At 37.7% G+C, this 25,562-nt stretch overlaps 1 protein-coding gene across 8 annotated transcripts in view; it reads right to left on the bottom strand.

The window, feature by feature from the left end:
• The window catches only part of GABRB1 (gamma-aminobutyric acid type A receptor subunit beta1), a 141,228-nt gene that overhangs the window by 15,574 nt on the left and 100,092 nt on the right, over positions 1 to 25,562 (bottom strand). For all 8 annotated transcript variants that reach the window (XR_012055575.1, XR_004367717.3, XR_003959998.4 and 5 more), the window contains exon 5: positions 10,135 to 10,217. Coding sequence is in view for 3 of the 8 variants with exons in the window: in XM_030271002.4 (XP_030126862.4) it covers positions 10,135 to 10,217 (83 nt within the window). In the remaining 5 variants the exon portion in view is untranslated. The remainder of the gene's footprint in view (positions 1 to 10,134; positions 10,218 to 25,562) is intronic.

Below are 25,562 nucleotides of genomic sequence, written 5' to 3'. Positions count from 1 at the left end.
CTGAGATGCCTTTTTCCTGAATCTGTTTTATCTTTCTGCTTCTCCCTTTCTTATTCTTCTTTTGAATGGACATACTACTGGTTACCAGCTGTATCTCAACTGGCAGAAAGGTGAGCCAGAGCTCCTGACCGCTTCTGGAGAGGTTTGCTTACTTTTATTCCCCCTCTTTCTTTTTTCCTTCTAACCTTTGTTTCCCTCTGGTTTGATGAGGAGGAAGTAAATATCCAGTTTCAGGAGCAGCAAAATGTAGACCACACATTGCTTTACTCTAGTCCTGGCAGCACAGGCTGGGAGTGCTAGACTTGGGATGAAAGACATGTTGAGAGAGATCTGCCCTCTCCTGAAAGCCTCGTGCAATCCTTCACTTTGTTTGCTAACTCAAAGGACTTCCACACCTTCACACGAACCTGATGAAGGTAACTTGCAGTGCTGTCAGGAGCACATTTTATGTAGAATTTGTAAGTCCTATGCAAATCTTTTTTCAGCCCCACCAGTTTCTTCCTTCCTTTTTTTTTTTCTCATTTGAGTTGCTGTACAATAGATGACTCTCACAGTTTGAGCCATAATCCTAGAAGTTTTTTTCTGACTTGAGTTGCTTTACAAAGTTAAAACGGGAACAACACTATTTATAAGCACATTATGTAAACATTAGCAACAGAGGTTCAGCTGCTTAGCATTCAATTAATTTAGTTCAGTCAATATTGCATGGTACACAGTTTTGTCTGCTCATATTGTAAACACATCTTGCCCTTGAGCACTTATTTCATTTGATTAATTAAGATCTACTTCTAAGAGCTCTCATTTTGTTGCCAGGCAGACTCACCCAACTTTAGATACAGCTGTTGTACTTGGTGCAAAAGGCATTTGAAATCCAGGTCCATCTGGTTGGTGTTCTAGTGTGTCAGGCCAAAACCTGCACTTTTTCAAGGCAGTAGGGTCCCTGCTTTCCACATGATTCAGACTGGAAATGAATCAGTACATTTTATGTTTCTTACCTATGCCAGCATGTCTTATACAAGTACACATATTTCTGTGCAATATTGTGTTCTCACCTAAGACAGTGAAAACCCTTTTAAAATTTTAATTATTTAATACAGGTGCATAAAGTTTTTCAGAGGGGTAAATGTGGAAATGTGGGAAATGGATTTGTAGAAAGAATTTGTTGTCTCACCCCTCTCATGAGACTAAAAATGAAGTAAGTTTTTAAAATACCTCTCAGTTGCCCCATCTTTAAGTAGAAAAAAACAAAAAAAGTATTGCCTGACATGGAACCAAGTACAAGTCCACTGTACTTGGATGTTTTATATAAATAGTGAGAATGAAGTTTTCAGTGTGGTCTGCCCCTTCTTTTCTTCCCCACTGGGGGAAGAGGGGAGTGAGTGAGTGGCTGTTGGGTATTTAGCTGCCAGCACAGCACTACAGGTGGGGTCTCACAAGGGCAGACTAGAGGGACACAACTGCATCCCTTGACCTGCTGGACATGCAGCTTTTGGTTCAGCCCAGGAAGTAGTTAGCTTCCTGGGCTGGGAGTGCACATTGCCACCTCATGTTGAGCCACCTCATGTTGAGCTCCCATCAACCAAAACCTCCAAGTCTTTCTCCTAAGGACTGCTCCCCATCCATTCCTTACCCAGCCTGTAATTATGCCTATAGGCACTTACACAAAATAAATGAGTAAGAACGGAAATAGATTACTCCGAAGATGGACCACATATTCTGACCTAAGTCATTGAGAGTATTAACCAAAATTGCTCCTCACCAGGAAGTTGCAGGATGAGGTAGCAGTACTGGGTAGCAATCTGGTAGCCTTTAAGTACTGCTTCAATCAGACAGATCACAGCTCAGATCTGTAATTAGTTACCATGCAGCCTTTGCATCTCCATGGACATCAGCACTATGGCTATGTAGCCCTGATCCTGGGGTCCAATTCCTCATGTGAAATGAGTCATTGTCTAATTCAGATTCCATCTACATGCTGATGGTCCCTTTTAAAAACCAGGCTTGCACTCCGATGGTAACAGATATTTGAAAGACTGAGGGAAATGAACGTGCACCTCTCTGCACAGATGTTTCCTTAAAGGCTAGGGAGATCTGAGCTAGAAGTCTGGGAAACTTGATGCTGCTGTTTTCATGGAAGCCTGATGAATTAAGGGGTGCCAATCACCAGAAAATACAAATTAAATGAAAAATTGTATCAGTATGAATGATGTCTTCAAACAAAACTGAAATGCTCAACATTTTCTTCTTGGAGTTTTCCACACACACTGTGGTTTCTCCATAACAACCTATGCCTCTTTGCATAGTTGCAGTCTACTGTAGCACTTAATGCTTGTTGCTATAGATTATGAGAAAGGTGAATTAATAAATAAAGCTGTTAGAAGTGGTAGCAGAAAGCTAATGGAGGAAGCATTAAGAGTTTTATCTGAAGGGCTCAATTCTGCTCTCTGTTCTGCAGAGAAGTTTCCTGAGGGCTGGAGGACTTGCATGTGAGTGTACTGTTCACTTAATAAAACTACTTCATATTAATATGGTCCCAGGTTAGGTAAGTCATCTTCCCATGCTGAGATTTGAGGCATTGTGTTTTGTTATTTGTATTACTGCAGTGTCAAGAAGCCATACATAAAGATCAAGACAGAGAAGGGATAGGCACTGAATAGATAATTTCTCAAGATTTATAATATCTGTGACTACAGATGCATTGGGGGAAAGGCTTCATTTTCACAAACTGAAGCAAATCCATGAGTACCACAATTTTCCAGTTTGTTCTGAGTTTTGTTTTATACAGCAATTCACCCCTTGGCAGAAGACACATTGCCTTGAAATATATAAGCGATACTTATGGCTGTGACATTCTAGAACAACTGTATTGTCTCAAAGCACAGTACACCAGCTCTTCCAAGATTGTTACAGTACCAGGTGCAGAGATTATTTTTCCTTCAGCTTTGACTGCAGAAATACAGACTGATCTAAGAGCACAGCTGCTTCTGGAGAAGTCAGACCCTTCTCCAAATAAATGCTTTATTTTTTTTAAAGCAAGCTAAACTTTTCCTTTTGCTGTTTCCTTGGCCTGACAGGTCTCAGAGGCTGAAGACTGAGACTTGATGAGGCTTTGCTGGGAAGTGATTCAGCTCCAGCTTTCCTGTCCTCTGTGGTCACCAGGGGACACCCTGGGCCACATATTGGTACCTCTGAGATTACTGAAATGACACTAAACAAGAACAGTTGGTGAAAATAACTCTGCATTCCTCTGTGTGTAATAGAGAAGTGCTTAAGACATACCAAGCTTTGCTAATTTCATATGTTCATGTTCTGGAATTGTTGAATGTCAAATATTTGCTATTAAAATCTATCCATGCATATAAAGACAAGCTATCAATCTTTTTGAAAACAAAACGTGAAAGTCATATAGACTAAACTATCTGCATCTGAGTAACTTGTAAATTTGTGTGCAGTGTAAAAATACATTCTGAAAGTAACATAACTGATTTATAGTCCTCTAGGGAAAGAAATATTTCCAAAGTGTGGAAACAGAGCAGTCACTGTGGCTTAACACTAGTGTGCTGTGAAGAATGAATTATTTTAGCTCAGTGGCTGACTTAAAAGATGAGTGTTAAGGAATGACATAAACTGAGCCAAAAATACATTTTAACTTTTGATGTGAAAAAAAGGAAGCATGCAGTCCTACTTGGCTAATTTCTCAGTTTCAGTATCAACAAGCTATTTGTGAATCTGCCTCTCAAAGTATCTAAAAAACAACTTGCTTAGCTTCACAGTTCTGTGCTAGTCTTTCTGTTCCTGTGATGTTTAAATTGACTGCTGTGGATGCTCATGCTGTAACGTTAAAACCTCTCATGTTTTGCTGCCAGCATGTTCTCTGCAGCTCAGAAGGATGGCATGTCAGAAGTTAATGTGGTTCCACAGATTGCTGTGTGCATGCAGTCTCCACAGGTGATCCTTCTGAGAGTGTGTTTGCAATGGTACAAGCTCAGTATGTATATTCTGCATAGGGTATATGGGCTAACCTAGGCTCTATTATCTAAATGCCTTAATAAATCATAAAGTGAGTTTCAAATTGCAAAATGTGTTGCCCAGAGAGTAGTCACTTTGCTATCCCAGTGGGCAGTATATGGGATAACTCGGCAGCCTTTTGTGCTGATCTCCATTCCTACTCTTGCTGGGGTGTTTTGTTTGGTACTGTCTGGCTTGTTTTATGAGTATGCTGTGATAAAATGTGCTTTTCTGTGTCCTGCTGTTGCCTATGCTTTTGTTAGGCTTTGTGGGAGGTTGAATATGGCATTTGATCCAGGGGCAGAGTCTTTGTGATATAAGGCGATGTGCATGTCATAGTGCAGGCGGCACTGGGAGTACAACAGGCATGGACAGAGACCCACGTGCACACTGGTGAGTTGGGAAAGCTGTCAATAGGATGACATGCTAAGAACATCCTATCACTTATGGCTGGCACATTAAATGAAGATGGGCAGGCAGGAACCCTTCTGACTTCTCCATTCAGAGAGTTTGCAATGCATCACTTCTCAGAAAGATGCACTGTTTGAATGATCTGTGTTTTGGGTTTGGAAGAAATTTAAAGCTGAGTATGTATTTTAGAACACTTAAAGGAATTGGCCAGAAGCAGAAGAGAGTTTTTATTCCCTGTGTCATGCTGTAACAACCAGAGACAAATCAAAGTGGAGAAAATCAGGTTTTCTTTTTACCAAGGGTTCACAGGACCCATGGGAAGCAACACATTCCAGAGAACAGGTTTATGGCTGATAGGTTTCATGGGAGAGTAGGGGTAGTCTGGCAGGAGAGTGAGAGAAGCTCTTCACTTACAAATGTGCAAAACCTAAGCAACTGGTATTGGGGGACTGCCCTCTTTAGGAATATCAGAAATAGAAGCTCTTAAAAAAGGCATTGGGTTCATCATCCTTCCAGACTTTTTTTTTAAATTGGGAAGGGGCCTTGCAACTGGCTTTTAGAATACTCTGAGCAGCAAGCTACTTTGAGAAAGGAGAAATTCTGCTTTCTGTGGAACCAATTTGATATGGTTGGTGAGAAGCAGGGTAAGACCAGATGCCCTTTTAGTGGTTTTGAATACCTTAGGGACAATATATAAGTGGATCCAGCTCAAAGCTCTTGTTGCCTCAGGTATGAGAACAGCAATATTCATTAGTGAATTTTTATTGCTAGGCATGAATAAATTACTAGATATCTGGTGCCTGCAGACAGGCAAAGGAAAAGCTGTATGGGAAAGCTTGGATTTATGACAGGTTCTTCATCTCTAAAAAAAATTCCCTATTTGTTTGAGGCGTGGGTTCTCACATCCTTCGTAGTTCAAATGCAGTCATACCCTGGATCAATGCAATCTTGTCTCAAGCAGAGAGCTGTGATAAATCTGTTCAAATCTCATTCCCTCAGATGGCTCTGTGCCAACAAAGGTGATAATGAATATTTAGGTATGAACTCAGTTTTTTTTTTTTTTTTTTTTTTTTTTTTTTTTTTTTTTTTCCTGGCAACAAATTGTGTAGAGGTTCAAGTGGAGCATTTTATATTTTATTGATTTACTTTAATATCACTCTAAGACAGTTGTGCTTTCATAGAAGCATTACATGTCCTTAGGGTTAGACCTATTTCTATATGAAGAAGGGACAGCCATAAAAACAATGTCATTAAAACAGAATTGCCATTTCTTATACTGTAGCCAACTGAATAAATCTTCCTCTTTTCCCCAAGTATCTCTGTTCAGGTTTCTCTGGGCTTGTTCAGTTCACCCATTCAAGTGGTTTCTAAGGGTGCTGCTGACAAGGTTAATGCATGGTTCAGTGTTGCAGTGTTGATCCCTGAATCATGCTGCAGCATTAACTGTTGTCATAGAGACACAGATTTTTGAGTCCAAAGGGACAATTTTGATAGTCAGCTCAGACCTGTTGTAAAACACATAGGAGCTTACCAATAAGTAAATAACTTTGCCAAACTAGAGCACAGCTGGGCCCTCCCTCTCCTGTGACAGTGAAACACATTTTGCTGAAGTTTGTGAGATGCTGCAAGTAAAACACCAAATGGGGGTTTAATTTATTGTAAGAGTGATGCTGTCAACACACATTTTTTTTCTGATGAGTGAAAGCCAGGTGCAAGCTTACTCCACCAGATCCTGGTGTTACCGTGATACTGACAACCTCAGAGGGACAAAGAGTATTAAAACAGTAACAGTATTCTGTCTTACCCTCTAGGTAGTGCAGAGAGGTTAGCACTTGTACTTGTAAAGAAGGAGCTAGAGTGGGGCAGCTGTACGCAGTCAGAAATCTTTGACAGACCATCTCTGGATGATATTATTGCAGCATTTTGATGCTACTGTCCCTGGTTGTTTGCCTCCTCCTTCTGCTTGCTCCTTTATCAGCTGTGTGTTGGCACTGATGCCAGACCAGAGCCTGTCGTGGCTGCTGCCAGGAACAGTGGACTTGTGCCAAGGCACTGGGTTCTGAGCTGCCATAGCAGCTAAAGCCCTTGCCAAAGGCTACCTGATACAGCAGAACTAACAGCTGGGGGATTTAACATCTTAAATTGCCAAGCTGACATCCATCAGAGCTCATGTGAGAGTGCCAAGTGTCTGTGTAACCTCCAGCCAAGTATTAAGTCTCCTCTTTCCCAGTATATGCTAATCTGTGAGAAATGGATTGTTACAGATCCCAGCTCCACTGATGAAGCAGTTTCAGTTACAAAATGCCTTGATTCTGTACACAGAAGTTTGCAGTGGCCATCATGGTATTAGACACTGGAACAGGTGTAAAATGTCCGATATAGTCTCCCCATCTTCCAGTGCAGAATTTGGAATAAGGTGAACTGGTTGGGTAAAGCTGTGAAAAATGTGTGTGAAGGAATATGTGCAGCCAAAATGCTCCCCTCCTAAATGTATACATTTTTCTCATTATCAGCCATGCATACATAGCTTCTGCAGTCCTGTATGATATCTTTAGGAAAGCTGTAAATGCAATTTTTTAATGAAAATAATCTGCTGGCTCAATATAGGCATGCATTATCCATGCCTTTTCTGTACTGCTGGAGAGGTTTGATAATAGTACAGCATTTGGTTCCTTGTGCTCTTTTCCATTCCTGTGTCACACAGCTGTTTTGCTGCTATTGGCAATGCCTGAAATCACTCACTGTTAAGTATTATTAAGGAACAATTCTTATCAATTTAGGTTTTCAGGGACTGTCTGGCTAATTACCACAGCATCCCTATGAGGTGAAATGACTCAGTGCCTTTCTTCTCACAAGTAGTGCAATGTTCATGTATTCTTTGATAAATTAATCTGTGGAACTTCCAGGTTCCTCTGGAACATATTCCTCCTGTGGCAGGAGTAAGTCACCTTTAAAAACTCATGGAAACCCAAAAGTGAGCCAGGTTGTGTGTGCTTCAGCATTGGTGCTCTGTGGCAGTGCTGCACAGCTGCACAGCTGTTGTGAATGCATTGGGGAGCATTCAGATTTTGGAGGGGAAAACATGTCTCCAGATTGCTTGTTTTAGAAATGGGGAAGCACCCTGGGACTCCCTGAGAAGCCACTTGCCTGCCAACCTTTGTGAATGAAGGAAATCCTGTAGTTCTCACAGTAGAAAGTACTGCTCTGGAAGCTGGTGCCACATGAATTAAGCCACAAAACTGTGCACAGTATAAAACTGAACAAGCCCACTTTCCAGTACTTTGAAAATGGTTAGACAGTGCACAATATCTGTCTAGTGGTGAGAAATACGCTTGCTATTGCAGACTTGCTTAGTGATTTTAGAGACTTGCTTAGTGACCAGAGCACCTCCTTCCCTGGGCACTTTACTTAAGGAATAGTTTTTGTCCTTGGGTTTATTGAATTATTATTGCAGTGGATAAGCCTTTCTATCAAAGAGATTTTTTTTAACAAAAAAAACCAAACCAAACCAAACCAAAACAACAAAACCACCAAAAGCCCAAAAAAAAACAAAACCAAAAAACCCCCAAAAAACCAAAAAACCAAGACCCCCCCGACCCCCCCCCCCCAAAAAGCCCCCAACAAAAACCAAACCAAACAAAAAAAAAAATTTAACAATTTCATTTTCAACCTAGCTCTGTGAACATTTCTATACTGTCATGATAGAAACAGAACAGAAGCTCGATAGCTGAAGGGTGATGCAGGAGCTGGAAGGAGAGCTTGAGGGTGGGAGTCTTATAAACTGGTTCTGTCATGGAAGCAAATGGCACATGTCTAAAACACATGGCATGAGCAGAGAAGCCTTGGTCATGGCTATCACATCTTTATTCACCTATTTCATTCTGTCCCCTCATTACTCTCAAGGGAATAAGTGGGTACTACTGAGTGCAGAGTACTCTGGACAATTGGCTTACTTATACTCAAATGCCTAAGAAAGAAGCAGGCAGCTTGGCCTTCAGAACTCTATTCTTCCAAATATTATGTCCTGCTTTAGGGCACTCTAGGGCATATGATCTATAACTTTCAAGAATTTTAGGCATGAAGAAGAACTGTGGTGCATTAGAAGGCATGTTTTAGGTGGACAATTGTCAAAGACACCAATGCCCCTGATACATCTACTACTTGAGGGCTTCCAGTAGAAGGTAAGCACATGTGTGCTTCTGGAAAATCATTGAGTTGTTAGTAGAACTGACCTAAATACTCACGAGAAGAAACTGACTCTCCAATTTTCATCTGTTGCAAATTGTGATCAGCTCAACAAGTCTTAACATATCAACATATGTATCTCTGGAGACATGAATTATTTATACAAGTATTCAAACAGTTTTCTTTTGGGCATGTGTGAGTGGCCACATGAATGACACGGTATTCTGTCATTCCTGATTGTGTTAGCATTTTAATTGCTTATTCCATCTGATGCTAATTTTGATTCTTGATGAGATCTCAGTGGTAGTACTAAATCCATTCTCACCCAACATTCATCCCTACAAAGCTTCATTTATGTGAAAGCTTGTGAAAAGAGAGGTATAAACCAGTGAAGTGTTAGTCTGATTTCATTATTTGGGCTGATATATGCTGGCTGATAAATACTTACCTACTTTCATCATCTTCAGTCATGACTGAGCTGGGGACTTCAAATCAACTGCCTCCCAACAAATAAACTAGGTATGTGTTCAATATGAAGGCAACTTCAATATTGTCACCCATTTTGATTGCTGTGGTATTGCATAGATATGTTTCCTCTGCTAATCAGGTGGAAAAGTGACTGGGGAGAAGTGTTATGCACTGTATTTTGAAAATCAAGATTTGACTCATTCTCCAAAGCATCCATTACATGCCTTAATAAGTTTAAGCCAGAAGATGAGCCAAGCAGCAGCAAGCAAGAAAACTGTTTTGTACCAAAATAGGCAGGGAAATGCAAAGCCCAAGGATGGGAAGACAACCATACATCTTAACAAGCAACTTCTTAGGTCCTGTGAAGTGCTGGGTTGTGACACTCTGACTGAGTTTTGAACTAGCAGAAAGTGACTGGGGAGATTAGTAGCATGATGGGAAACACTGGGAAGGGAAGCTACATGGCCAGCATAATGAAGATTCTTTTCCAAAACCTTCACAGGCACTTCTCTAACAGCCACCATCATAAAATAAAGAGAAGATAACAAAAATTTGTTAATGCATGCTGTGCTCCTATGTTCATGGAAGACAATGATAAAACTCTCATTAATCTTGGTGCTGAAGGATCAAGTTATTTCCTTTTATAACCTCCAAACAATTTGGTAACAGCAATTGATCAATCCTCCCACCACATGGGACAGATATCAATCCTGATTTTAGAGATGAATGTGCTAAGGTGAAGTAATTAATCCAAGTTCAGCAGTGCTTAGGCACTGAAGATGGACAGTGCTTGATTGCTGTCCCCTGAGCTAATCTTCAAAATATACCCCCCTCCCTTCCTTGGCAAGAGATTTTGAAAGACATCTAACAGGCTTGCATCAACCCGTATTGTGAATGAAACACATTTTGGCTTGTGCATTACAGAAATACATTTAGTATGTTCAGTGTGCAAGTTCACTGAACCCATAGTATTTGAACAACTTGCTCCTGTTTTGCCTAACCTGTGAATGTGGTTCAATTCTCAGCTGTCATTTGGTCAACCCTTTCCCTCCAGTAACTTACAACTTTCAATTTCTAGTGTGCAGTTTTGTTCATCCAGAGGATATCTGCGTAGATCCATCATGCAAGCTGCTGTTGTTGTGATACTGTAAGAGGAAGGTGAAAAAAAACCAATGAGACTTGAAAACACATTTTACTTGTTTGAGATGGCAAGATTTTCTTTAATGGGTTTTCTGTTTGTTTAAATACAGAATGGTATGCACTTGGATTCCTGATATGCAGTCTTTATAGAGCTTGTAAAGCATGATTAATTTATGCAGCACAGTATACTTGTTACAGCATAAAGCATAAAACTATATGCTGAATATTGTAGAGAAGGATTTTGACTCAAAAGTTTATGTGTAAAAGTATTTTGAAGAACATTCAATGAGATTTCTACTTGGTCATATTTTTTTAAATGTTCTTAATTGAGATATCTTCTAATTGTTCAGCAAATTGTTTTATTTATAACTCATACTGCTGATATCTTTCTTTTTCCATTTCGTCATCACTTACTGCTGTTTTAATTTTGTCTGATAGGTATGTGTATTTTCATCCATGCTGTGGAATACCTGATAATACCTTATTCGTTATCTTTCTGCTTTCATAATCAGTTTATCATTAATTGTACATCATATCTCAAAAATGGCACGAGGAAATCAAATACTAGTGAAATACAACATCATACAGTGCTTACTTCATGAACATTGAGATTAACTATGATTGCAGGCTGGATGTTTCATATCCTTACTTCTTCTAGAGGGCATGTGAGTTGATATTTGGTCCCTAAAGGTATTCTCTATGGCCTAAGACTTTTTGAAAGGGAGTTCTCTCCCTTGTTAGACCATAAATCACAAGGACATTTAAGAAAATATTTGCTGATAAGTCTGTGACTGCGTGGGACGAAGGTTAAATGACTTCATGAAGATGGGGATCAAATTTTAAAGCTCCCTTTGAGAAAGCCAATTAGATCAGTGTTTTCATACTCACAAAAGTGAGTTATCACCTTCATTTGCCTTTTTTTTTTTTTTTTTTTTTTTTTTTTTGTGCGATAGATGGGTTCTTAAATCCTTATAAAACTTTTGCAGTTGTGAATGGGAAAACTTGGCTTCTAATTTTATTGGTCTCTCTCCTTCTCTCTCCAAAGATTTATACCAGATAAAGGCAGATAACCTCTTTTCTTGATCTGGATTTGGTCCTGTTGTTCCAGTTCCATGTTAATGAATACCAGAGGAACACATCTTGAGATTTTACTTTTGATGTGCTGAAAGTCAAGCACATTACATGCTGTATTGGGGTGATAATCCTTACTGTCACTGAACTGTCAGAATTTAAAAGGGAAAAAAATGCCACATGATTTATTACTGTGACTTGTCTCAAAATTTCCTAAGTCTACAAAATCCATCTGTCATACGGAACATCTAGCAAGGGCTGTAATAAAAACCAGCCCATGAAACTACTCTAGAATACTGTATAAAGTACCATGAAAATGGTATGTTTATACCTTTTTTCAGGCTGATTTTGTCACATTAAATAGAAACGCATGTGTCTTAACATGCATTTGCCATAAAAAAGGTCTTCAGCTGCGGTAGGATCTCATTTAGATTAGCCATGTACAATTATACCTTACTGAGAGGCACTGAGAAGACACTCATTTGTCAGACACCTGCTTAATAACGTTTAAGATCACACATAACAATATACTAACATTAGTCACAGTTGAATGCTTTTTAATGAAGGTTTCATAGGTAAATGTTTTGTTCCCAATTAATAAATCAGCCTTTATGGTAATTTACTTCACCTGTATCAACCAGAGTGTTTTCTAAACCACTGTGGTGAGTTTACACTCCCCCTGCTACCTCCTCAGGCTGCTCTATGATCTCAGGGACTTCCACTAGGCCCCGGCTTTTGGGCAATGAGTTGAGTGGTGAAGCGTACCTTGACCATGCCAGAAATTCTTGCATGGCTAAGGTCGGGGTGGCACCCTCTGTACCAGAGACTTCTGCTGCCTCCCCAAGCTTGGATTGCAGCCAGGATAGAAACTCACTATTGACTAAAGCCAAGCATTTTGTGACTCTAAGCAGCTGTTCTAAGAGATGCCCTCTGAGCTCTTCTGGACTGCAGTGGATGCACCTCTCTCTTTAGAGGTATACCTCTCAGAGCTTTGTGATACTTTCTGGACCACCACTGAAAACTCACGGTAGGACCCACACTGACACCCCAACTCCCTCCTCAAGGTTCAAGTCTCACCCAAATAGAAATGATAAGGTATTTAACATTAGTATTTCATTGGATTTGAGGGTGATTTTTAACAGGTATATCTTTGTAAATTTATTTAGACAGAGACATTGTAGATGTTTGTGTGTGTGAAGTGATTGAAGCACACTATAGCAAGTATAGCATGAATGTTGCCATCTTGGATCTGTAATGTCATGCATTCTCTTCTGCACCCCTGCACTTTTCTAAACTGTTTCCAATATGATTTTCTTTGTGTGCTTCATCTTTGTAGTAAGTAACAGAGTAAACCTTTCCTTAGCACTTTGTGAAGTTGTACAAATTTATATTAAACCTGCTTTTGCTAATATATTTAACAATGATTTTTGAGTCATCCTAACCACTCATTTGTGATAACCAGAGTTTGAATGACCAGTTATTCCTAATGGCAGGGTATCTGTACTACTGACTTCTGCAGTTTTGCATATTTTACATAAGTTACATAAGCAACAGCAATTAGCTATTCTTACATCATCAATGCAAATTGATAGCAAAGTAGTAATTAATGCAATTGTTTTATCTGAAATTGAAATATTCTACATAATCTTTTCCCCTGAAATTGTAATTCTGACAACTGCATTGTCTTCTCCACCAGCCTGCTAACACAATATGGTCCTCCTAAAGCTGGAAGTGCTTAAACTTTATTGGGAATCTTAGGTTTCTATGCAAATAGCTACGTGTAATTGAAGGAGTGCTTCAGGATTCAGTAATCTTCATTACCTGTAGCTCATAAATCTGCCTTTCAAGCACGTTTCTCACTCCTGATAGAGCTCAGCTGTGTAAAATTGTTAATGGCATTATGCTCTGGATAACCACAAAACCTATTTAAGCAGATAAATTAAGCCCCGATGAAATCATAGTAATTGTTATCTTGCTGAAAAAAATTAAAGTATCTTATTATAAACAGAGTAAATAAATCCCAGGCCTGTTAATGGTTGCACTCTCTCTGGGTGGAGAGAGTAACTGATGGTTTGCAAATGCACCAGAAGCTTAAAAATAAAGACATTCAAATGCAGAATACAGGGGTGTAATGGCAGGAAGGAGATTGCAATACTCTGAAGATAGGGCAAAGCTCCAACAAATCTGTGTTCAAGAGGATTAGACCTGAAAGGCCCTTGGCATGAGCAGTTTGTGGCAATGGCAGAATATAATGAGGCTCTGTAAATGTTTAAGTGGAGGATTAATCCTACACTTGAAGCAGAACTATTTATATCTCAAAGTAGGATGTGTTTCTTCCAGGCTTTCAATTCATAAAATATATTTTAAGTTCAGGTGTTGGGGCTAATTTATTTTGTTTGTACAGTGTCTCTTATTCCACTGTCCTTACATTTTTTAGAACAATTTGGCTACAAATGCTAAAAATGGGATTATGCAAAGAAGACAAGCAGTTAGGTGGAGATATTTCATTATGCTACTTAATTTCACTCATGTCAGTACTCAGCCATTCTGAGATGGCATGAAGTCTGAACTGCCAACAGGCAAGATAAATAGTATTTGCATAAAAGCAAAATCAACTGATTTAATTTTTTGAAATTTTGGCTTGGGTTTCAAGTTACTTGATCCACTGCTTAGCTTTTTCTTTGATGCCTTATTCTCTGAGTATCATATTCTTACTGTATAGTCAAGTTATTTTTTTCTAAATATAAAATTAAATTTTAAAAAACCCCACTGATGTCCAGTATTTGCAAAACTGACTTCCTTACGTTATACTGTCAGAGATTTCCCTGGAGAGCAGCAGGTTTTGTAGGGACAAATATTAAAGCTTAGTATTTTGAGTTAAATCATCAACAAGCGGTTAAAGTAAGTTCAGACTGAATACAGGAAGTAGAATTATGGTTCAGTACTTAGATAATTTTCTCAATATGCTGTCAAAAAGCTGATCCTCAATTCTTGGACAAGAAATAGACACGATATTTAAGACAGCAATAATAATTAAATGTGAAGATAAGAGCTAAACAATGCAAATTCTGTTGTGAAATGTTTCCTTCATTTGGAGGTCAGGTATCAAATTTTAATATGTTTGTTTTTTTTCTGTCAGTCAACAGAACATAAATTATAAATGTACATGAGGATATGAAATGGGAAGGACTTATTTTCTTTCCTTAAAAGCTAAATGAAATCTTCAAATCAAATGAACCATGCTTTTTTTAACCACTGCAGGTGCTAGGGATCTAATACATGCTGGAAGTAGACTTTCATATTCCAGGTAAAAAATTGCTATTATTAAATCAGTGTTAATTTAACTTCACTGGTATCAGGGAACTTAGTCCTCATGGAACATCAGAACCCAGATCAGTATCCCTGGTTTAACTGGTTTAATTTTTCTGAAACTGGAAGAACCTTGATGTTTGAGTGGGGATGTCTTGTAAGGAGAGTTACTGAAGGAAATAGAGGAAGGCAGAAAAAAATTATATTTAATCTGCAAATTTTTTTCTCTGTCCAGGCCATGTACAAGGTTTACAGTTATCATACCTGCTGACACCATAAATTTCCAAGAACAGCCCGAGTGCTTGACCCTGGGAGAAATGTCATCTCTGCACCTGCAAACATGCCCAACTTCTACTGCCTGGAGCAGCCTGCTTGTAGGGTGTACATTGAGCATCAGCATTATTAGTTTGGTATTGGGTATTTTATATAATGTTTTGTGCACTTGGGAAATATGTATTCAACAGCCTGTGTGTTGCTTGTCTGGTCAAATCCATTAAAATCTATTAAATTCTATTAAAAAAAGGAGTTATGAGTATTAATAAAATTGGCAAGGGTCAAAAGGTGAATAAATAATAATGCTTTCACAGGTCTCATTGGGAGCTGAGAGAAAGCTTGCAATATTGGATCTTTAGTTTTAGATATGAGTTCATTAGCATGTGAAAACTTTTTTATTTTGTTAATTGGAAAACAATTATATTTTAGCTAATTTTCCCAGTAGGACATATATTTGTGACTCTAGGGTGACAACATCAACTGCTAGGTCAGTGCTGTAGACTTCATACTTTGAGATAACACTGAAGTTTATAAGGAAAGCTTTTCTATGATTTGCTTAAAAAGTACAAATACACATTTCTTTTTGATCTTATTCAGAGAAATAGTAGAATTGAATAATCATGACAAAACAAAAAGGACCTTGAGGAAGATGTGTAAAGAGAAATACACAGCTCAACGACCTTATAATATTGGGTAATGTGACCTGTTATACTTAAGTTGCACAAAGATTAGGCAGGAAAAAATGGGTAAGACTATGGGCTTTCTGTTGTATTTTATCAATACCCTGAATTTGTCAGTGTTTGTTTGAATTGCCTCTTTCATCTTTGTCCCTTTAGTTGCCCACATTGAACCTTGAATGAAATGTGAGCAGCTCAGCAATAAAGTCAGTTGCCTCAGGTATCGAGGTCTTGAGCTAGTACAGCTGCAGCCAGAAAGGGACATATGGGAAAATTCTGCAATGTTTTTCAAGGGCTGAAACATTGCTTTTAAGGTAAAAAGAGCTGCAGTGGTCAGTGACAGCACCCCCCAACAAACTATTGAAAAAAACTAGAAGAAATAACTAATTGTAGCACTGACTAGTGCTGTAGCACAGTAATGGCCATGGATTTGTCCTGAGACCTGGAGGAATCATTCTGGGTTTGTCTTTCCCTGTGTAGCTAGTAACATTCCTGAGCAGGAATAGACTTGTCAAATGTAGAGGAGGAGTATTGGGTTTTCTCTGAGGTGTAAATACAAATGTCTGCTTTCAAGCTAAAGACAGGCATGAAAAGTTAATCTGCAGGGTGTCAAATCAATCAACTGCATTGGCTTGAAATAAGAATGCTAAAAACAAATAACAACTTAATTAAAACATGACTGCTTCTATTGCTCTTTCCATTCTCATATGTTCTCCCCCAAAGCTACGGGGCGGTCTGGCTGTCTGCCTGGGCTGTCATGTTGTCCTGTAGGGCCTCTGAGACACTCCTTATCCCATTCTTATTTCCCGCTGGTTATATCAACTCAACAGCTGCCAAGACAAATGAGGCAGTTTGCCTGAACTGACTATTGTTCTGCAACCAGTTCATTGTGCTCCATGCTGGGCCCTGAAGAGAGTTAAACAGCACCATATCAGAAGAGAGTAATGATGAAGAACTGATGAAGACAGCGCTCCCACACAATGAATTTTGTCAGGTTATTCTCATGTCAGTGGGAATATTCACCACCTGTGAATTGTTATGGTCAGGTAAGCTGCCTGAGCTTTGTCTGAGACCCAAGTCCTGGAAGAGTCAAAACTCTATTCCTAAAGAATGTTCTCTGTCTGTCTCAGCAGCAGAGCTTAATCCTGAGGTATATATTCAGTCTCAGGCAAGGGCAAGCCTCTGAGCACAGTATAACATTCACCAAGGAGAGAAAGAATGGTTTGTGACTGTGTCTTCTTATGCCCAAGCAGTTACTGGGTCTGATGTGGGATGTCCTAATTGGAGTAAGCATGTGCCTGGTCTTGCTGTTGTGGTCACTTCAGTTTGCTTCAATTAGTATTCTTTAACATGACCCAGGCACTAATTTATCACATCTGTGCCTACAAAGCTAAGCAATGGTCAAATGCTCTTCTGCTAGACAGAAGTGACTGTGAATTCAAAATCTGTTATCCATTTGCTGTTTATTTTTCCTTGTATTTTCTTCCCTTGCCTTTTTTTTTTCTTGTTGTTGTTAGTTTGTTTGTTTGAATGATGAAGGGTTGTTTACTGGAAAAGGTCACTGCTGATCTTCCTTTAAGTATTCCAGGTTCAGAAATCTCTTGCAGAACTTGGAGCATATGGGTATTTCTGATGAAGGCTTTCAGATGCAGCACCCTTCGATAATGGTGGCGTGATCTGTAGGACAATACTGCCTAAGAACTGCCTGCGGCAAATGATGACTTCAAGCAGAATTCTCTGTTCCTTCCTCTGGTTTTTGTTGTAAAATGTAAGCTGGCGGTATCATTCCCACCTTTAACTTCACATCTGAATGCAAGTAGAGGCTATCAGAGGTGTTAGGCAAGTGCTACTGAATGCTTATGGGAACACCCGTGCTTTTGTATTTTGTGTCCTGCTTGGCAGGTTAAAAAAATTTTGCTGCTGGAGCTGTAGAGCACTTTTTTTTTTTCCCCCCTGTATTTTTTTCACAGTCAGTGCAAAGTAGGAGTGTATCAAAGGTTACATAATATTCAATTAAGAGTGTTGTGGGCATGAAAATATTTTGGGGAAGGGGACGTCACATTTAAGCTGTCTTGGGAGATTTACCTTGGCAGTCCGAGTAATTGTCAGTAAATTCATCATTTTTTGCTTTAACACTTAATGAATTTCAGCTGCCAGAACTCTGCTTCAGCTTCATAGTTACACAGTTAAATAGTTGCTTAGTACTATCACGAAGTAGGGATGGGGTGGGGAAATTACCCAAAATGTAGACAAGCTAACTTGCTGGATTCTGCCTTTTCTAAGGGGAGAACCTGAAGCTCCAGCAGAGCAGGGGCAATAGGAGGCAATGGGAAAGGGAGAGATCACACACGAAGGGCATGAGGAGAGAGGCGGTGAGACAAAAGGTCTGTGAGAAAACATGTTGCTCTGACTGAATTAGAACCTTCTAAAATCAAAGCCTTAAGCCAGAAATGTACTTATTAGAGATAATTTAAGACCTTTATTCTGTTCAATGTAGTGCATCAGAAGTAGTTCAGAGTAGAGTGAAGATGGATGATGGAAGAATGAAGATGCTTGTAAATATCAAGAATAATAATAAAAAAATCACTACAATTTTACAGTGTAAATCTTTTAAGTATTAAAAAAAGCTGTGTATTTGATGCTTCTAAGCCAAATTTCAGTGCAATGAGAAATGTTACTGCATAGCTATAAACCCATGAAACTAAATTTTACAATATAAATCCCAAGAGGCCTATAACCATACCAGGGCAACCAAGATACTTCAATAAAAAGTGCCTTTGATTTGGAGCTCAAATTTACTGCAAATGGTAATTTAGTTTGACAGTGCAAGTATGTTGCAAGATAAAACGAAAAAGAGCAAGCCAGATGGGAAGTCTTTAGCATAAAGGAAGGTCCAAGAGAGAAATAAAGTCAGGTAACTGTTTTTCAATCTGGTTTGAATTTAAAAAAAAAAAAAAAAGGTGATAAATCTGCAAGTTTTTCAATGTCTCTATCCAAACTTCCTATAAGTGACTAAATGCTAGAAAATGCAGATAATATCCACTGACCAAAACACACTGCTCAGGAGAGAATACAAGTCTGCTAGATGGCAGCAGTGATGTTAGTGTCATCTGGTATGGTCACCTTTTGGGTTGTTTGTTTTGTTGTTGCTTATTTCAAAATAAAACAAAGTTAGACACCAGCATACTTAGACAGGCTTCTTTGGTAGAAGCAGAAACAAGGCAATATCTTCCATATGCAGCCTGGTTGGGAAGGCTTCAGCATGTGCTTGGTGAAAACAACTGGTGGTTTCTGTTTTTTTTTTTTCTTGTTTGTTTGTTTGTTTTGTTTCATGTTTGGTTTTTATCTTTGTTTGATTTTGGTTTCCTTGGGTTTTTTATTTTGTTTTGGGGGTTTTCTGGGGAGCGGGGGAGAAGAGATGCTTTTTTTCTCCTGTCTTGAGTAAGCTCAGAGCAACAAGGCTGACAGAGTTCAAGAAGCATTTTGACAGTGCTCTCAGGCACAGGGTGTGTTTTTTGGGGCTGTCCTGTGCAGGGCCAGGAGTTGGACTTTGATGATCATTGTGGGTCCCTTCCAACTCAGAATATTCAGTGATTCTGTGATCTTTAATATTCCGCAGGCTCAGACTTTGCAGGCCTTTGTTCTCTCCTAGCAACACATCTGCATTTGATTTTACAAGTAGCTGACATGTAATTCCTCACAGTCAGTATCTTGTTGTGCTTGTTTCTTCTGTCTTTAGCTTTAAGAGCACAGTACAATGGACTCTTTCCATTGCTATTGTGCCTTTATTTATGCAATGTTTATAAGAACAGAATAAGTTAAAAATCTCCTTAGTTGACAGAGATGCTCTTTATCATAATGTTAAAATGCTGAATTAAGACTGAAGCTTATAAAACAGACCAACTTTTTGGCTTATGTTGTCTGAGTAGTTAAGGAGAATTTTTAGACAAAAACCAGGTTGTTTATGGTGTTAAAATCCCATTTTGTGTTGTTTCATCATAACCTTTCTGTGTTGCATGGCTTCTTGAATCCCAAGAGGTAGTTAGGTAATTTTACTTTTTTTTTTTTTTTTTTTTTTTTTTAATCCTTCTCACAGGACAAGAGGAAAATACAGTATGGTATTGCTACGTGATTACTGCATCGTATTTTCTGTTGAATTTCATAGTTCAGAAGTTCTTCCCTGAACTGTTTGGATGACATAAGTCACAATAAATTACATGGGCATTCTTTCATTAAGATAAACTAATAACGTAGAAATGTATGAAAGGCATTGTGTCAACCTGTAGGGTTTTGAAACTCTCATCCCTAAATTGTTCATCCTGTATAATTTTTGCTATTATTCTCAAGTCTAGTAGCTAAATAACATATTACTGCTAAGGTTTAGTGTTCAGTGGTTTCACAGAATGATTTCTTTTCCTTCAATGAACACCTTATTTTTGTATTGAAGGATAGAGTTTGAAACCTTTATAGGAGAAGGGTTTAAAAATGGGTTTGGAAATGTAACATTTTAAAGTTCATATACTGCATCTTCAACTACTTTCATATAGTCTTCCTGCATGTAATTTAAAGATGCTTTGGAAGGGAAAATATTTACACATACATTTTACTTATTGTTACCCTTACACAAAGTGCATACCTGGCATACTGAGAAGAACTGTGATAAGTTCTTTCCTTTGATCATTAAACTCCTCTTGCTATGGCCAGGACTTTCTCTTTGAGTATGCTAAAAGCTCTTCAATTTAGCAAATAATTTGCTTATACTGATAAAATTTCCTACAGGTGACTCAGTATAGCAGAAGATTGAGTTATTCCCCGTGAAAGCAAAAAGTCCTGAACAGCACTGTGCAGTATTCAGGCAGATTTACTTATAATCTTGTGAGCATGCAGGCCTTTGATTTTTTCTTAAGAAAATACTTTGATATTTTCACTGGCATCTTAAACATAAGCCTGACATTTTGCCATTAGGAAAAAACAGAAAAAAGGAATTAAAAATGGAATAAAAGATCACTAGTAGTGAAAGCTCATACATATATATCAAACAGACATCACCTCAATGCTCAAAAAAGATAGAAACTTCCATTGACATTGGGAAAACTTTTCCAGCTTATAGGGAGATCCACAAAAGATCCTCAAAGACTGATCTGGAAACTAAGCCTTATGTCTGTGTCATTCACAACCACAAGAGTGAAATTATGTGGGTACAAAATACTTGTGGAAGAGGCTGCTGTTGATAACCCAGGCAGTTTAATTACACAGAGCTCTGAATGGCTGTACCTGCAGAATGGAGGAGGTAGGGACTACAGTATGGGTTGAAATATTTCAGATGAGTTTTTCAGGAAAGAAAATACTGATGATCTGTGGGTTACAGCAATTGTTCTAACATGTACTTAGCCTGAAATGTGTTGTTTTGGTTAGACAACAATTATTTTTTGGTATTTTATTCTTGCAGTCCTGAAATTCTGAGTTTTGGAGGTTTTTTGGCTTTTTTTTTTTTTTTTTTTTGTGTGTGTATGTATTAATCAAATGGAATAAACCTAATTCTGTTTATATGTTCTTTAATGATAACTGTACAATCACCCATCAGTTTGAATTCCTTATATTTAGCAGATAGACTGTCCATTTGAATCATCATCATGAATTCTGAGAATAAGGGATAGTTTAAAGTAGTTTGAGTATTTAACTAATACTAAGTATATGTCTGCTATGCAGAGTTCTCCTTTTTAGTGATTTGCTTATGAGACATTAAATAAGGTTGCATTAACATACTATATATAGCACAATTAAATATTACTGAAACATCTGTGACACACCTTCAAAACAAAACATTTCTCTTTTCTTGTTTTCTCTCAACAGAGTCCCAGCAGGGGGCTCCCAGGTAACAAAAATCTGTAGCAGTCTTAATACACACTTGGTGCCCACACTTGGATGTCAGCCTGTATTTTAAAACCTTCTATAATTTGAGTTAAATTACTCCTTAGAGTAGTCTTTCTTTATTTTTTTTTTCTTTTAAAGCCTTTTACTTAAAGCAGGTTTTACTTGCTGAAGTCTTTTGGCTCATCTTGAAGTGTTTCAGTGGGAATTGCTTTTCCTTGCATCCAAAGGTATAAAGATGGTGCAAAGTTGAAATTGTTGCCTTAGGTGCTGTAAAAATCTGGCTGATACAGGTCCTGTGCCAGTTTAGGCTTAACTCTAATATCCCTGAGATACATCTTGGAATCCTGATGCATTTTAGTAATTCTCTGTAGATGGGTTAAATGTATACTCTGTGTTATCAAATCATATAAAGAGCAGAATTATCAGTCTCAGGTAAAGAAATAATTTTAAAAATGAAATACTGCTATACTTTCTAGAATCCTGACAAAAATTTAAAAGTCCTAATTTTACACCTTTCCATGTACTTCTTTCAGTGAATGACTCAACAGCTGGAGACATTGTAACAAGACAAGTATGCCAGCAGCCAAATGTATTTGAAATTATGCCAGCTGGGGTCAATGGAATATTTATTCGGAAATGCTCTGACAATATTTTATTCTCACCCCTCTTGCCATATGAAAATCTGAGTAGAGATTTGTGAAAAGTATTCTTTTCTCCAGAAAAATTTCTCCAGAAATATTCAGGTATGGAAATATTTCTTGCAGAATATTCACGGTTAATAAAATAGAAAGTGAGATTTTTTTTTTTAATTGAACTCCAAAGGTGTGTTCCAGAGATGCCTTCTGAGAGAAGAAAGTAACAGGAAATGGGTTAGACATTATTTGAATTAATAAAATCTGTGCAATTTTTCTTTGTGTCCCTTGGCCAGGAGATATTAAAATTGATAAATGCAGCATTGAAGATACATGGGTAATTTAACTGTATAGCTGTTAGGCCTTTAAAAATCTGCTAAATATTAGCTCTCATTTTACTAATAAATATCTAGCCTTAAGATATTGAGTCTTTTGTTTGTAAAAAGGCTTGTCAAGAAACCTGAAAACAAGTTTGAAACACCCAATATCTGCTACTAAACCTCAAAATATTAAGTTTTCCACACCAGATTTATTTTCTGGGTTCTTGATTTACATAAATACAATAGGAGCAGGACTGGAAGTAGATTTATACTTCCAATATAGCTGTTTGATCACACTGTCTCACACAGTTTACAAATCCATCTATCTATAAAGACTGTGAAAAATGCTGCATTTGCAGTCTCTTGTGATTATGCTCTCTGAGGTCGCTGGAGAGGCTCTGCTAAAAGAGAAATCAGCAGCATGCACCAGATAGTTAAACCTCCCAGGCCTGAGAAGTTCCAAGTGTTTAAAGTTCCCCAGGTTTCTTCTGCTTGTGCTGTGATCCATGGCAGATGTCAGATTACCTTTTGTACATAATTTATCTTCTCAGACTATAAACTCCTCTGTCTGATGTATAGGACTGATGGTAGTATAAGAGGGCATATATATTTCTTCTTGGATGACTGGTGTCTGGTTGAGCCAAGCCTATTGTCACGCACGTGGCTTGGAAAAATTTGTCTTTGGCATTTTCTTGTGAATATGAACTACTGGACACTTTGCATTTGTGAAAAACATTTAGTTTTGCAATAAGTAAGTATGAGTAATTTGTATGTGTTTTGGTTTGGTTTTAACTATTCTTTTCAAAGAGAAGCTAGATGTAATGAGTGTATATTCCTACTGACTTGACTCTAGAAAGGACCTGTGTGTGTTTTTTCCATTTGTGTGTTTGTGTTTTATTTAGTAATTTGGGTTTTATTTTGTGCCGGTGTTTTCTGTTGTTGCTGTATCTGTGATTTTGTTGTTTGTTTTTCTAATGGAATTTCAAAAATTGGAGCCAGTGTTTCTGTCAGTGGGACATGCTGTGGGTATTGAGGTGGAGACTGACAGCTGTGTGACCCTGACCTGTGGGCAGGTACCTCAGCTGAGGTGAAACCAGCCACTCTGGGTGCAGACAGCGCTGCACCCAGCCTGGGGGAGCTGCAGCTCCTGCCAGATGTTGCTGCCTGATGATTTACCCAGAGACTGAGGAATAGTTCACTGTCAGCTCAGACTCATGTGTAGGTCACTCCCATAAACATTCACCTACTATAGGTTTTAAGTGTTGAATGATTTTCAAGTTGCTTTGTCCATGCTTTGACTCCTGCTTTAAGCTCTGAGTAACTCCAGGACTTCTGGTATTTCTAAATTCTTCCCTGGAAGAGCATGTCTAATTAGATTTGTAACCCAAAACTACATGAATTATATTTGAAGTACCTACCTCCTGTCTGCTCAGCTTGATTTCCTTATTAATAGTTTTATAAATGAAAGCATTTGTCACATATTTTGCCTCTTAAAATGAAGCCTGGCAACTATAACACCATGTATGTTGATACTACAGAAGTGTCAAATAAGGAATCTACAACCGTATTTTATGGAGTAATTAATTTTATATTTTACATTTTATTATACTCAAGGACTTGGCTATTATCTAGATTGTGAATTCTCTTGCAGTTACTTTTAAGTCAGGCCAATGATATTTGAGAAGAAAGGCTAAGCCTCTTTTTAAGTGGAGATATTTATAGAAGAGTGAAGGTTAAAAAGAAAATATATTGCCTGAAAATACTTTGAATGCATTATTATTTGCATCTTTGCACTGTCCTCAAGAACTGGAGTTTAATTTCTCATAAAATTACTTATAAACACTGCATTTGATTGCTGTGGTGAATTAAATCAGTGCAGGCTTGTCACACTAATACCCTTAAACACTTCATATGGCACCAGCCAACCTTCTGCGTGCTGCAGCTCAGAGCAGACATGGCCTGGCTGCTCTGGGCTTTTGAGCAAGGGGATGTTTCTGAGAGCAGCAGCCCCCACAACCTGGCATCACTTACTAATTTTATGTCACTAGCAAATAGGCTGTACCAGCATTTCTTCAGGATTTCAGCAGCTTTCCAGGTAGTGTTTATTAGGAAAGTGCTTGTCTCTTTGAAAGAACACCTAAATTAAGACTCTTCCCTCTTTTCTAAGTGCATTTATCAGTTTGGAGCAGGTCTGGTAAAATACTTGCTGTCTCCCCTAGGACCTTAATTCACCTGCCTGATACATTTATTGCACAGAAATGGCACAGATGTCCTCATCCTATGCCCCTCTGATTCTTGGTTGAACAATTGTTTCACTGATGTAATGAATCAACATCAATATAAATGAAATGAGAGTTAAGTTAGTTTTAAGCAGCTAAAACTTGTATTTTGTCCTTCAGTATTAACAGTTCTCAGCATGCTTCAAATTAGTAGTAAGTAAATTGGACATCTGCAGCAAAGTACAAATTAAATTACTAACCCTTTAAAATTTTTATAATTAGAGATTGAAATTTTTTTTTAATTAATGGCTTTTTAGTGAAGTTCAGGACCTGAAAAACACATATAATGTGGTATGTACCAAATATATGGTGAAGTGAAATACACTAAAATATGTTAACATATTAGGACTCAGCATAGATCTATTTTATGTACCTTACATAGCCTTATATAAAAACACACACTAAATAATCTGTACTGCTGAAATATACTCCAGCTGTAGAAGTTAAATAGCAGTGGTTTTTAAAACGTTTTTGCCTTTCTCATTCAAATATTATATATTTATATAATATATAATATATAATATATAATATATAATCTATAATATATAATATATAATCTATAATATATAATATATAATATATAATATATAATATATAATATACAATATATAATATATAATATATAATATATAATATATAATATATACTTAATATATAATATATAATATATAATATAATATATTATATGTTATATGTTATATATTATATAATATACTATGTATTATGTATTATATATTATGTATTATTATTATTATAAGAGTTGCAACTGTATATGTCCATTTGGTGTTCCTTGCAAAGTATAAGTGGCAAGAAATGTGTTAAAAATCTAGTATTCCAGGGAAAAAGCAAATATTTTGACATTAGGCAAATTAAAGCACTAACTTCCAGAGTATGCAGATTAAGTCTGTGCTGCTT

This window comes from Taeniopygia guttata, chromosome 4 (assembly GCF_048771995.1).
Source record: "Taeniopygia guttata chromosome 4, bTaeGut7.mat, whole genome shotgun sequence".
NCBI classification, from domain to species: domain Eukaryota; kingdom Metazoa; phylum Chordata; class Aves; order Passeriformes; family Estrildidae; genus Taeniopygia; species Taeniopygia guttata.
The sequence above is the reverse complement of the archived record's forward strand: the minus strand, read 5'-3'. Positions and strand labels throughout refer to the sequence as shown.